At 53.5% G+C, this 14,219-nt stretch overlaps 1 protein-coding gene across 2 annotated transcripts; it reads right to left on the bottom strand.

The window, feature by feature from the left end:
- Window positions 1-596: 596 nt before the first annotated feature.
- On the bottom strand, window positions 597-7,474 carry FOXD1 (forkhead box D1). 2 transcript variants are annotated; one of them, XR_014687109.1, is made up of 2 exons: window positions 1,844-7,474; window positions 597-1,487 (listed from the first exon to the last, which is right to left on the bottom strand). XR_014687109.1 is itself a non-coding variant. In XM_084503710.1 (2 exons), exon 1 carries the CDS (start codon window positions 7,399-7,401, stop codon window positions 6,067-6,069), a length of 1,335 nt encoding a protein of 444 aa, XP_084359836.1. In that variant the 5' UTR covers window positions 7,402-7,474; the 3' UTR covers window positions 1,554-1,986; window positions 6,045-6,066. The 2 variants fall into 2 exon arrangements, 1 of the variants encoding a protein (XP_084359836.1); XM_084503710.1 differs by lacking the exon at window positions 597-1,487 and having other exon boundaries at window positions 1,554-1,986; window positions 6,045-7,474.
- Between the last annotated feature and the right edge of the window lie 6,745 nt (window positions 7,475-14,219).

The raw sequence follows: 14,219 nt of genomic DNA, 5'->3' as shown, positions 1-14,219 counted from the left end.
TCGCAGACGAGTCGGAGGCAGCGGGGAGGAGGTCTGCGGTTTGGTGTTACCGGCTCCGCCGGCTGCCGAGCGCTCGCGGGGCAGTGAAAGGACACACACTCGTGTGCGGTCCCCCACACGCAGGGCCGTCGGCTCGGAGAAGACGTGACGGGCTTGCGGGGAGGCGGCGGGGAGCTTGGCAGAACCCACCGAGCTGCCCCGACGGGACTCCGTGAAATCAGGGGCAGGCTGGATTGCATACGATGAATTGTTTTTCTCGGCCCGTAATTTTTGATCTCACCCAGTTTCGGGCTAACCAGTCACCTGTCCCCTCCCACTTTGCCCTGTACTATTATTTATTTATTTATTTTTTTCCCACCGTGGTTCCTTTAAACGTGAACTATTGATCCGAAGAGACTGCCTGTCGTCACACACACACACACACACACACACACACACTCACACACACACACACACACACCCTTCTTGCAGACAACAGGTGGAATTTCCCTCTAAACACGAATATTAGAAAGCTATCAGTTTCCTCTGGTGGTTGCTGAATAAGCAGACGTGACAGTGTTTATTTTAAGAAAAGAAAACCCGAGGAAGACACCTCATTTATCTTGATTGTGTGTATTTAATGGGTTTAATGTATTCTGGGAGTACAGGTGTGCATGTGCCCTCCCGTCCTGAGCGCAGGGGAGCAGACCGCGGTGGGGAGAGCCGTGTCCCCAGGCATTGCCGGCGCTCTCCACGCTGCACACATTTGCCGCAGTGGCTCCCGCAGCGCTGCGGATGTGCGGGAGCGGGTCCCGGTAGCCGCACCGGGCCTCGGGCACACGCTCCTGAACGTAACATGCGCATTTCGATATACACAGCTGCTTTTCTATTGCTCGAAGGGGAGAGAAATACTTTCGGATTAAGCGTGGATAAGGCCTTCCCAGCTTCAGACAACGAATTAATGCAACAACCGAAATCTCTATTTATCCTTTTGCTTCCAACATAAATTGTATAATTTATCATTAAATATGGGGCCCCGCAGACTTCTGCATGCCGTTTTGCTCCATCAACGAGAGGGAAACTTAGAATCAATTCAACAGGTCTCTTGTGGTTTAGAGAAAGGGCAAGTTTAATTATTTTGAATTAAAAAAAAAAAAAACAACTTTCAGTCTAAATTCACTTCAGCGATATCATTTCTGAAATTGGCGAGACCCTGCATTAAATAATAATAATAATAAGTCCTGAGTACAGCTCACTCCAGCCCTACTTTCTTGGCTCTCCGCGGCCCCTCGTCCGCCGGCTCCCTGCCGTGGCCCCGGGGGGCGGCCCCGGTGAGCCCCCGCTCCTGCTCGGCCGCGCAATGCCCGCGGTGCCGCACCGGGTTTTGCCGTCGGGTTGCCTGCCCGGACTGCGCGGCTCCAAGCGCCTTGGTTCTTCGCCTCTTCTCTCTTTTTTGGGGTCGAATCCAGATCTCCGCGGCAAGCCGTGCGGGCGGCGGTTTTTCTCTCCTACAAAAGAAAAGAAAAAAAAAAAAAAAAAAAAAGGAGGACAGGCGGTTTACCGAGCAGGTCTCCGCCTCCCCCCAAGTCGATGGACGGCCGTCTGTGCAGAGCAAATACGAAGCCGTTTGCTGTCGCGGCAGTGATCCGAAAGCAGCTAGTTAGCATCGGGAGTGCCATTTTCCTGCACACCCGTCCACACGCGCGTGTGGGCACAAACGCGCGGAGAGCAGCTGCTCGGCGTGGCTTTCGCGGTGGGGTGGCAGAGGGGAAAAGACATGCAGAGAAGGGAGAAGGAGCACTGCGGAGCGTGCGGGTGAGCGGAGAGGTGAGTGAGGGGAGCCGGAGGGCGAGCGGACACCTACCTGCTGGGAGCAGCCCGCAGCGGGCACCGGGCACCGGGTACCGGGCACCGGGGTCCCGCCGGTGCCTGCGGCCCGTCCCGGCTCCTCGCCGAAGGGGAAGCGGGAGAAACTTCGCTGAGGAAGGGGGAGCCGCTGGTCACAAGCTGGAAAACGGATCTGCTTTGGTTAGCAAGTTCCCGTGCAGGGAGCATTTGGCCATGATCATAATTTCCATGATTTCTGTCAAATACAATATTATCAGAGACTACTGAAGTACTTACTGTAAGTAATGAAGGAAAGTATTACATACAGAGCGGAGTCTCCGGGCCGTGCCAAGGGGCCATTAAACCAGAACCACTTTCCAACAGATCCCCCGCACAGGCCCCAGGAGCGGCGGGGGCCGCCGTGCGCCCTCCCTCTCCACCGGCACCGTAAGAAAAGCAGCAGCCGAGAGCAGGTGAGGCCCTCGCCTAGCCCCCTGCCCTCTGGGACCCGGGACGGGGCTGACCCTGGGTGCTTGAAACCAGCCTGCAGGGATGCGGGGGGCAGCAGCCGCCTCGGAGCACCCCGCTGTTGCCTGGGGGTGCATCTCGCTGCAGCAGAAAAATGACCAGGAGCGAATGACCCAAAAGAGCTGCTGTTGGGGATGCTGTAGGGCCGAGGAGCATTGTAGGGGGGTGCCCGGGGCTCGGCCAGGCTCCCGGTGCCGGAGGAGCCGTGGGGATGTCGGCCTCCTCTGCGCCCCGCGGGGGGAGCGCTCCGCGGGGCAGGGCGCAGCGTGCGGACGTGCAAAGTAATCAGCTCCGAAACGGGGGAGGGAAGGGGAAATTTCTTTCATAGGGGATGTGGGAAGGGACCTAACGCAGTCCCGCTTGAGAGAAACGTTATACAAGATGGTTGAGAAGAAATAATTAAAGAAAAACTAATTAAAATATATAAATCACCCAACAGAAACAAAGAAATATGTAGAAGGAAACGTTTCTGGATAGAGACACTGTGTGTGGCATAAAAAGCGATTGAATACATAAGGGCTTCATTAAATTCCCAATAGATAACATTTGGCTAAATCTATCCCTAGATTAAAACTCTGCATAATAGCTCCATAAACTAAAAAGTTTCTTTTTGTGTGGTCCTTCTGGAGGAACTGATTGAAACATTAGCCCCCATATAGAGCAATCCCCTCCCGATTCAGCTCCAGTAATTCGTCTCTCAGCCCTACGGGGATATGATGAGAAAAGGAGACGGGTTAATGAATCCACACTTTGTAGCTGGAAAGAGGAGGAGGAGAAGAAGGAGGAGGAGGAGGCGACACCATCATGTTTGTCCCACCAGTTTGTTTATTAGAGCCCAGCCTATTTTGGGGGAATTTTTCCACCGGGATCCATCCCTGCGAGGACCGCACGTCCCCTCTGTCCCTCTGGAAAGCCGGGGGGACACCGCGGGTGCCAGGGGGTGTCCGCGGCCCGGCACACCGGAGGGCTGCGGCACCTGCTGCGGCGCGGCACCGGCACCGTCGGGCAGGGCGGCCGAGGCCGGGCGGCTTCCCGGAGAACCGGGGGAAAACAAGCGCTGGGGGCTGCCCTCGTCGCCACAGCTCAGTCCCCCGACCCCTTTCCTCGGCCCTCGAGAAATGAAGCCGCGACACTTTTTGCAAGCCCTTCTGCCGGCAAGGCTGCCGCTTCGCCCCCAGCTCCCAGGCGAAGGCCCCGTGCGCGCACGGCATAAAAATAAGGAAGGAACGAGGGGCCTAGAGGTCTCGTTGCCACACACATATATATATAGATACCTTTGGACCCGGCCTGCCGACCCCGGGGAAGCACTGCCGCAATCCCACCGCCCGAGCTATGTAGCTGGGGCCAGGGTCGGGGCCGAATCCGACCTGGGCGCACGGGGCATCATCCCCGGCTCGCAGAGGTTCGCGAGGCAGCCAGCGAGGGGATGCGGAGCCTGCTTTCTCCGTGTGCCGCCCTTCGCCAGGGCTCTCACAGCCTCTTTGCCCCGAGCCGCTGCGGGAGCGGCCAAAAAGCAGACAGACCGCGGGCAGCCCCCCGCCGCTGCCTTTTCCCTCTCCAGACTAGCCCCTCTCAGTTTGGGCCGCAAGCCCGGGGGACGCCCGAGCAGGGCTCGGCATCCCCAGAGCCCCCTCGGCCAGCCCCGGTGAGGGCGCAGGCCCGGAGACGGGGAGTGAATGGTTCCCTGGAGAACAACGCTGATTTCTCCCCAGGGTGCAGGTCCGCGGAGCCTCGGGGTTCTCTACCCTTCTGTTCTAAAAACTAAACAGGACGGTACGTACTTGTCCTCTAAGGGACCTGGGACACCCAAAGAGGCCCTCCAGCTACATGCTGCAAATAAAGCCCAGCAGAGATCATACGTCCAGTCTTTCCGCTTTCTGAAAACCACTACCCTACATTGATACCAACAAAACTGAAAACCTTCATTTTTCTGTCCACGAGGAAACTGAAAACTAAGGCGACGAGGTACTTCGAGACGTAAAAGTGTATAACCATGTACTTTCCTTCCCCACACCAAAGAGCACTAAAAGACTTCTCTCCCTTTTTTTTTTTTTTTTTTTTTTTTTTTGTTTTCCTTTCCTTTCCTTTTTGTTTTTGTTTTTGTTTTACGAAAATTCACGTAATTTATCCCACAGTCTACTGAATTCTATAAATACAGCCTCACTTGAAGAACGCCCTCCTGATCTGGAGAGCTGGCGTTCCGAGCCCACCGCAAGCCTCACCATGCCTGCTCTAAAAACGTTCGATCCTCTTTTCACGCCTAAGCTCGAAATATTTGAGGCGGACTTTTTAGGTTAAAAAATAATTTTAGACTATGACATAAATATCTGTTGATCTTATGCGTGAGAAAGTGAGAGTTCAAAACCAAAAAAAAGCTTCCTGACGCCGTTGGTTTCAGACACCTACGTCTCCTGACTTCAACAGCTCTTGCGTTTAATCAGCTCATCACTAAAGTATATTCCAATGCTCTTTTTATATTATGTGTAAAAGTAGAAACACATGTCCGTACTATCGTCATAGAAATTTAAGAGGTTAGGACAAATCTCTGAAGTTCTGTACATGCCCCTTATTACTATTTTCCGTTGGGCCTATATGATTGCAAACTGTGGTGCAGATTTAGAATTCTCCCAGAAGTATAAAAATGGTTTAAAACAGTGTTTATAATCAATCCCCTGGTTGGTACTTTGCAGGACTAGGCTTTAATCCTACTAGAAAGACCTTTTACTATTTATTCCATCTTTTGTTCTTGCTCGCAATTTCTTTCTCTTGTTCTTTCTTTCATTTCTTTACTTTTTTTTTTTTTTTTTTTTTCTTTCACTCTCTGCTAGGACTAGCAATGGCTTGACTGTGAAGATCATATTTATATCTTCATCGCGGCCAAGTCCAGTCATAATACATTTCAAACTGTAAATTTCCTTGAGTGTTGTGGTATGAATCCCGAGGAAAAATATATCGATGCCCCAGAGAAGGGAGAAGTATTAAGGACGAAAGGGTCCAAAGCCAACTGTGTGGCAGAGCTCCTTTTGTATTTTGGTTTGGTTCTTTTCTTTTTTTTTTTGAAAATTAAAAATTTTATTTTTGAAAACGTGTAAAAATTTTACATTAAAATGGTACAATAATACTTGCCAGTAATTTTTAACAATATTCCTTGTAAAGAATACGCATAAAGTACAAAATAAAAACTCCGTAAGTCTATTATAATACAAAACACAGGTTAAAATAAGAAATGATAATCTTGACTTTCTTCTGTGTAAACATGTTAATCTTTTCTCTTATAAAAGTACATGAGACAAGTGTACTAAAATGAAAAAGTATTGCTTTGCTGTCCTCCCTCAAGCCTTTTCCTTTTCCTGTAAATTATTGTTTGTAAGCTCCTAGACCTGAGAATCTCTGAACTTTGACGGTTTAGAGACGTTATTTATTATTATTTCTTTTCTTTCTTTTTTTTTTTTTTTTTTTTTTTTTTCAAGGAGTAGCGAGTAACTTCCCAACAGCATGACCGTCCGCCCATGCAGCATATCGACCTGGCTGTGCATTAGGGCAGGTCCCGGGCGGCCCAGCGGCCGCGGAGGACGACCCTCGATCCCCATCGCTCACAAAACCCGCGCAAAAACCCGCGCAAAGCCCCGCGCAAAGCCCCGCGGCTCCGCTCCTCGCCGCGTCCGCCGGGCGTCCGAGAGGCGAAGAAAAGAGATAACCCCGGATCCTACCTTCGGAAAGACTCCGAAACCCTTAACAGTTAGAGATGCGGCCCGCGAAGCCGGGGGCGGCGGGCAGGGGGGCGGCGGGGGACAGGCCTCCGCCGGCGCTGCCCAGCGGGCGGGACAGCCCCGGTGCCGCGGCCGACTGCGAGGCGCAGCTGCTACCGGGACCGGAGCCGGGTCCCGGTCCCGGTCCCGGTCCGGGTCCCGGTCCGGGTCCGCCCCCGATGATGCTCTCGATGGAGAAGGGCGAGCGGGCCACGGCCGCGCCGCTGCCGGGCTTGGCGGCGTGCAGCGAGGCCGCCAGCGCCGGGCCCAGCGGGTGCGCGTAGCCGAAGGGCGTCCGTGCCAGCTCCGCCGCCGGCAGCAAGGGGCCCGGCGGGGCGGCGGCGGCGGCGGCGGGGGGCTGCCGGGGCGGCGGGGAGGGGTGGTGGAAGGCGAAGAGGGCGGAGTGCGGGTGGTAGGGCTGGAGCTGGAGGCCGTAGCCGCAGCCGTAGGGTCCGTAGGCGCAGGGCGGCTGCTGCGGGGGCTGGGGAGGGGGCTGCGGGAGGAAGGCGGCGGGGTCCACGGCGCGCAGCAGCAGCTCGGGGGCCGGGAGCTGCTGCCGCTTGAAGCGCTTTCGGCGGCGCAGGAAGCTCCCGTTGTCGAACATGTCGGCGGACTCGGGGTCCAGCGTCCAGTAGTTGCCCTTGCCCGGGTTGCCAGGCTCGCGGGGGATCTTGACGAAGCAGTCGTTGAGGGAGAGGTTGTGGCGGATGCTGTTCTGCCAGGCGGGGAACTTCTCCCGGTAGTAGGGGAAGCGGCCGCTGATGAACTCGCAGATCTCGCTCAGCGTCAGCCGCTTCTTGGGGCTCTGCAGGATGGCCATGGTGATGAGGGCGATGTACGAGTAGGGCGGCTTCACCAGGCTGTTCTTGCCGCCGCCGCCGCCTGCCCCGCCGCCGCCACCGCCGCCGCCGCCGCCCGCCCCGCCGCCGCCCGCCGCCGCCGCCTTCTGCGGGCCGCCCCGGGAGGGGGGCCGCGATCCGCCGGGGCCGTCCCCGCCGCCCGCCCCGCCGCCGCCGCCGCCGCCGCCGCCTCCTCCTCCTCCTCCTCCTCCTCCTCCTCCGCCGCCGCCACGCACGGGCGACCGCGGCAGCAGGGCGTCGTCGTGGAGGTCGTCCACATCCTCCTCGTCCTCTTCCTCCTCCTCCTCCTCCTCCTCGTCCTCGGCGTACGAGCGGCGGCGGCGGCGGCGGCGGCGGCGGCGGCGGCGGCGGGGCTGCGGCTCGTCGTCGTCCTCCTCGTCGTCCTCCTCGCCCACCACATCGATGTCGGTCTCCTCAGCCAGCGCCGACGCCTCGGACATCTCCGAGCTCAGCGTCATGGCGCGGCGGCGGGGCAGCCCCGCATTGGCGGCGGCCGGCGCGGAGCGGCGGGCGGGCGGCCGCGCTCCCCACCGCTGCCGCTGCCGCTGCCGCCGCCGCCAGGCCCCCGCTCCGCTCCGCCGAGAGCCGCCCCAACGCCGCCGCCGCCGCCGCCGCCTTCTCCCGGTGCGGGCGGCCCGCTCCGAGCCGCGCCGGCCCCCAGCGCCGCCGCCGCCGCCGCGCCGCGAGAGCGCTGCCGCCGCCCGCTCGGTGGCGGCGGTGGCGGCGGCGGGCGGTCCGGGTTTTGTTGCGGGGTATTTTGGGGCTGCTTTGGGGATTCCTGCCCCCTCCCTTCCCCTCCCCTCTTTGGGGGGCTGTTGTTTTTGCTCGGGGATGGGGTTTAGGGGGCGGGGGGGGCCGTGCCGCCGCGCCTGCAAGCAGGGTCCCCCCTTCTTTCTGCTCACCTCAGCCCCCAGACATTAATGGATGTGGGGCAGGAGGGAGCGCGCCTAGTCCTGGGAGGAGGAGAGGGGAGCGGGGAGGAGGGAGGGAGGGAGGACGGAGGGAGGGAGGAGGAGGCTGGCGAGGAGGGAGGGAGGGAAGAAGGGAGGGAGGGAAAGAGGGAGGGCGGAGGGGGGTGGCTCGCCGGGCCCGAGGAAAGACGGTGAGGAGGCTGGGGCCGAGTCCCAAAGAGGGCGGCCTTCCTCCCCGCCTTATAGCGAGGGGGCCATCACATGGCTCCCGGCGTCAGTGCGGCCCCGGACCCCCCCTCGGGGCGCCTCGTCGCCCAGCCCCGGCCGAGAGGGGCTGAGCCGGTCCGCGGGCGGTCTACAGTGGAAAAGGGGGGAAATACAGACATCTACCCCCACCTTACAAAAAAATATAAGAAAATTAAGTTGGTCCCAAAGTGCTGGAGCATCTTTGCAGGATCCGTGCCGGGAGCTCGGCACTTTCCTGCGCTGCCCTCGGGGACCGGGTCCTGTTCCCGTGGGAAGGAGGAAAAACGCCTTTTCGCCCAGATTTCAGCACCGCTGTGGGGAGGCGGCGTGGGGCCGGCCAGAGGAGGGGGCTGCGGGAAAGCCCTGCTGCCAGTGAGGCTGCCTCTGGGGAGTTGAGGTGTGCAGTGCCTTGGTGAGAAGGGGCGTCGGGCGGCACGTGTCTCAAAGCTCTCTAAAATAAAGTTTTCTACCCAAATCAGTGTCCCCCACCCCAAATGAAGGAGGTGGTGAGCTAACAAACTCCAGATAGAGTTCTGTCCACGGGATGGTTTTCGAAACTTCTCTGCACGCTCCTTCCTCTTCCTCCTCCAGAGCTCAATTTATTTAAGAATTGAATCAAGTATCTCTAGACGCCGACCACGCAAACTCTCGGACAACAGTCTCCAAAGCACACTACTAATCTCGTAGTTTATTTGCAAAGCTATTGTTTTTAAGGGGAGAGAAGCAGATTCCCCCATTATGGGAAACACTAACAGAGAATTAGTTTTACCTCTTTCTTATGCAAAGGAAAAAAATCCACCGGCCTTTAAATTGCCAATTCTGCTTTGAGCGCAGGGGTGACAACCCAAAGAAAGTGACACAAAGGACTGCTTCCCAATTTAGTCCCACTGGTCCCAGTTTCAGGTGATATATGACGCAAGGACAGCAGAAGAGAGGAGAGACCCTTTCCTCGACGGCTCGCAGGAGACAATATATAAATAAATAAAAATCTTGGTTATAAATGTGATCGGCGGGGTCTTAGAAAGAAATACCTTGAAAATTCACACCAGTCCTAGGTCTGTCAGAGAAACCCACAACTGAAATCCGATTAGAACCGGGGCAGCGCTAAAGTATTTCGTGCTCCGAAATAAATCATCGGAACGGCGTCTAGCGTCCTCACTTCTCCAATCTCACTTCTAAAACAACTGAAACACACCATTTTCTTGAAACGCGTTGTCTACATATTGTGCTAATTCAAAGCGTCAAGTCACCCTGTTTCAAACCCAGTTTCATGGATTTAAAGCATAATCCTTTCTACTATTTCCAAATAATCCTATTCACATTTTGTTCGCTAGTAAGACGCCGGCAGGAGAATGCCACCAGAAGTTTTAAAAGAGAGGGGGGGAAAAAAAAAAGGGGGGGGGGGGGAGCGGAAAAAGAACCTCCAAAGCTGGTAGTGTAGTATTGACTATTATTTTTTTCCCCTTGGGAAGACTGATAACATCACTCGAGATTAACAGATAATTGAAAGTAAAATGACATTCTGGATTAGCTTTAGGGTCCTAGGGCAAGTTACTGGAAAGAATGCAGAAAAATAACTTTTCGTCCCTGAGAGAGGTTTTTCCTCTGAACGGAGAGTTACCATTTTTACTTTTAGCTTTTTTTTTTTGGTTGTTGTTCTTTTTATTCTTGCTGATCTCCTGGTGTCTGGGTAGAAAGAAGAAAGAAAGAGAAAGAGAGAAGGAAAGAGAGAATGAAAGAAAGAGAGAAAGGGAGAAAGAGAGAGAGAGAGAGGAGAGAAAGAGAGAAGGAGAGAAAGAGAGAAAGAGAGAAAGAGAGAGAAGGAAAGAAGGAAAGAAGGAAAAAGAGAAAGAGAGAAGGAGAGAAAGAGAGAGAGAAAAAGAGAGCAAGAGAGAGAGAGAGAAGGGAAGAAAGAAAAAGAAAGAAAGAAAGAAAGAAAGAAAGAAAGAAAGAAAGAAAGAAAGAAAGAAAGAAAGAAAGAAAGAAAGAAAGAAAGAAAGAAAGAGAGGGAGGGAGGGAGGGAGGGAGGGAGGGAGGGAGGGAGGGAGGAAGGAAGGAAGGAAGGAAGGAAGGAAGGAAGGAAGGAAGGAAGGAAGGAAGGAAGGAAGGAAGGAAGGAAGGAAGGAAGGAATAAGAGAAGAGAAGAGAAGAGAAGAGAAGAGAAGAGAAGAGAAGAGAAGAGAAGAGAAGAGAAGAGAAGAGAAGAGAAGAGAAGAGAAGAGAAGAGAAGAGAAGAGAAGAGAAGAGAAGAGAAGAGAAGAGAAGAGAAGAGAAGAGAAGAGAAGAGAAGAGAAGAGAAGAGAAGAGAAGAGAAGAGAAGAGAAGAGAAGAGAAGAGAAGAGAAGAGAAGAGAAGAGAAGAGAAGAGAAGAGAAGAGAAGAGAAGAGAAGAGAAGAGAAGAGAAGAGAAGAGAAGAGAAGAGAAGAGAAGAGAAGAGAAGAGAAGAGAAGAGAAGAGAAGAGAAGAGAAGAGAAGAGAAGAGAAGAGAAGAGAAGAGAAGAGAAGGAGAAGAGAAGAGGGAAAGCAATCCCTCAAGCTCTAAATGGGAAGAATGGAGTGAAAGGATGCATAGGGAGCAGCAACAACGCTGAAACAGGAGCCGGACCTGCCTGCCATCTCCTGCTGGAGCCGGAGTTGCCGGGCGGGTGACACGGATGGCTGTGGCAGCGCCGATTTCCCGCAGCACCGCGGGCACTCCGGGTCCTCCTGGACGTGTCCTGCGGGAGCGGCGGGGCCCTCGGGGGGCTTGGGGAGGCTGGGGCAGTGCTGTCAGCGCTCTCCCGTCCCCGCGGGGGAGCCGAGGGCTGGCTGTCAGCCCCGGGGCGGACAGCTAAGACCTGGTGTCCCCGCGGTCCCCGCACGTCGCGACTTTCTCGTGGTGCTGCCGGAACGGCTTCTCCCACTTGTTCCCCACCTAACCTAGCAGGTGCTTTCGGGCAAGAGAACGAAAGGACAGAGGAAGGCTGGCGAACAGCGGCGGCTCTTCGACGGGCGGCGGCGGATGCCTTTCTCTACCGGAGCTCTCCGCCCGCTGTCCCCGCTCCTTTTCCTGTCCCTGTCCCATCGCAGGGGACAGGAGCGGCCCCGGCTCCGCTCCGCTGCGGGCGGTGCTCTCGGCGGGCGGGGGATGCCACCTACCGGCGGGGAGCGACGGGCAGAGGCTGCTCCGGGATGCGGGGAGCCCTGGCGCAAGACGCCCCGCTCGGGGACTGGCGAGACCCGTAGGAACATTTTGGGGCGACCTGAACCCCTTCCCTCCGGAGAGGGGCCGTGAGATCTGCTCCCGCAAAGGCTGCCCGGAGCCCTGCAGCCCGCACCGGTGGTCCCGGGGCAGCGGCGGCTGCCTGCCGGGCTTTCCCTGCCGGTTGTGAACGAGGAAACACGAAACGCACCCAAAACTGCAGCGGTACGGAGTCGGGATGTGAGTGACGGGCGTGAGGGCAGCGTCTTTGTTGTTACTTCGGTTTATTAATATTCGTTTTTAATCAAAAAAAAAAAAAAAAGTAAGCCAAATATTTATTGTATTTAATGAATATAAATAAATAAATAAAACATACATTCAATTTCTACATGCCTATATGGAGCACTCTGCATTTTATCAGTGCATTTTATCATGTATGGAATCAAACTGCTTGGGTGATCTCTACAAGCAGACTGGGTGGCTCCTGCTCTTTACCTGAACTGGTGCCTGCCCCCACTCCCCAGGTTACCCAGCACCAGGGCTCCTGCAGGGCAGCAAGGATGGGAGCTTCAGAGATCCCCCCGGCCATGTATTGGGGCATCTTCATGCAGCCAGGCTGGGCCACGCCGGGTTTTCTGGTGCAGCAGGGTGCCAGAGACTTGTAGAGGACCATGTGGGCAGTGTGCATTCCTGGGTGATTTGATGAGCATTTGGATATGTGCAGGTGAGCCCACACAGCCTGGAGAAAGAGAGGTAGAGCCTGGCCACCTACTACTCCTCCTGGCTGAAGAGCCTGCCCTGGGCCTGCTGCACCTTGAGAAACTGCAGCTCCAAATGTGAAGCTTTTTTGGCATATCCCTATAACTCTCCAAACCCAGATCTAAGTTTTCCCTGCAGAAAACTTAGGAACTTTCCATTTATTGAAATAAAACAATTTTCTGGAAAAAAGTGCAATTTCTATTGATGTAAATCCCCAGGGCAAAGTTTGGACTGAATTCTGTGTGTCTTGCATCCTGGAAAGAAAATATCTTCCACCAATGATGCTACAACAGGACAGTGTGTCTGACAGGGACCGTTGCAGCAATAACTGTGGCTTCCATTGCCCACAGTGACCAACAGCTTAGCCTCATGATTTTATTTATTTTTATTTTTTGCATATTTATCTCCCTCCTTCCATTCTGGCTTAGTGCTGTGTGGTTCTGGGGGAAGACTACTTTATCCTTAAGCATCCTGCAAAGGCTGAGATTATAAACTGGGTCTGTGCGATCAGGCCAAAAAGCATTGCATTGCACCTGAAAAGCTGAAGAAGGCAGAAGTAAATTGTGGGGCTTCCTGCCACATTGACTGCTGAAAAAGAGTTTTTCACTCTTGGAGGAGACCTTACCACCAGTGACATTTTTTTTTTCCTTTTGTTTTGTTTTGTTTTCTTTGCTCTGTGATTCTTGCATGGCAAGTACTTCTGCTATGATATATGAAATTCAGTTCCAGTAAGGCTCTTTTGGGCCTTTACTTCCTGCAAAATTTGACTACAATTTCTCAGGACACATCTGCTCTTCTGGTTTAACAGAACACAAAAAGAGTTTATAGGTTTATATTAAGTTAGATATAGCACCCGTCTAGCACCAGAAGTTGTACTCGGTACCAGTAAGTATCCGATGCTTATGGAAGAATACAGAAACAAGACAAGTGTGTAAAATTGTTTCATTGCCACCAGAAATCTAGGCATCAGGATTTATTTTAAGCCAAAGATAACACTTGAATGTAATAGCTTTTGATGGATTTTTCTACTGTGTATATGTCCAAACACTTTCTGAAATCATGTACATTTACACCACTGAACTTGTTCTGCAGTGAAATGTTCCCTAGCTTTAACCACAAGTGGTATGAAGTGTCCCTTTTTGTTTGCTTTAAGTCAGTTACCTGCTCTTTTAATCCAATGTTTTTTCATTTTCTTACTACAAGAGGCAATGAACATTTTTTTTTTTAACAATTCTCTGACGTGCTCTACATAATCAGTGAAATCTTTGCTGTAAACAGGTTCTGGCAAATTAAGAGGAAGAACCAAAAATTAATGCATCAGATATTTAACATATTTTCCATTTAATGCTGTAGCAATGCAAGTAAACCCTGAAGGAGCATGGACCCTTTTGTAAGAGCAGTGAATACTGGCAGGTATGCTCTTCTTCCACTTATAAATCCTTAAGGATTATCTATACTGTGGTCGCAGATAGAGGAGATTGATTTTCTGCTTAAACCAAGGGGGTGGTGTGCTTCTGCCAGAGCTTGAGCAGAATTAACAGCTAGCTGCTGCAGAAGGAGAAACGTTCTTGCCCCCCTCCAGCCTCTCCTCCTCTGGCCACCTGCGTCCATCACTTACCTCCTGCTGAGCACCATACTGACCCAAGAGGCCAGGAAAGCCAAAAGCAAAACTCAGAATGAATCATAGCCACGCAGCTGCCAAGACATCAGCAAGATGGTCACATCAAAGGCGGTATGTTGAGAATCGTGTATCTGAAAGTGCAACAAATTTAACTCTGATTCATCCTGGGTTAAATGTGCCACCCTTGGGTGCAGCTACTCTGTTTTTAGATCAGGCCTTAACAACCTTTATTTTTATCTGTTCTGCAGCAAGATCATCATTGTGACTCTACCACAAAAGCCTAACGTGAAACCTATTCTAGGCAAGCTTTTGCCAGTCTGATTAACACCAACTTCACTGTTTGAACCATGCATGGTGAAGGCAGGGATTCTTCATACAGCACTTCTCTGACTATTCTCTAGACTGCCTCTGCAGGGTGTTACACACAGAGAGACAGCCCACGGCTCACAAAAGGCTTATGATGTGGCTTGAAGGCCAGGTATTTGGGGTTGCTGATTTTGAGTTGCAGGCATGGTGAAAAAAGGACACTGCCTGATGAGGAGCTCTATCTCTACCTAG

This window comes from Aythya ferina, assembly GCF_964211825.1.
Source record: "Aythya ferina genome assembly, chromosome: Z".
In the NCBI taxonomy this organism is placed as follows: Eukaryota; Metazoa; Chordata; class Aves; order Anseriformes; family Anatidae; genus Aythya; species Aythya ferina.
This window is presented reverse-complemented; position numbering and strand designations above follow the sequence as displayed.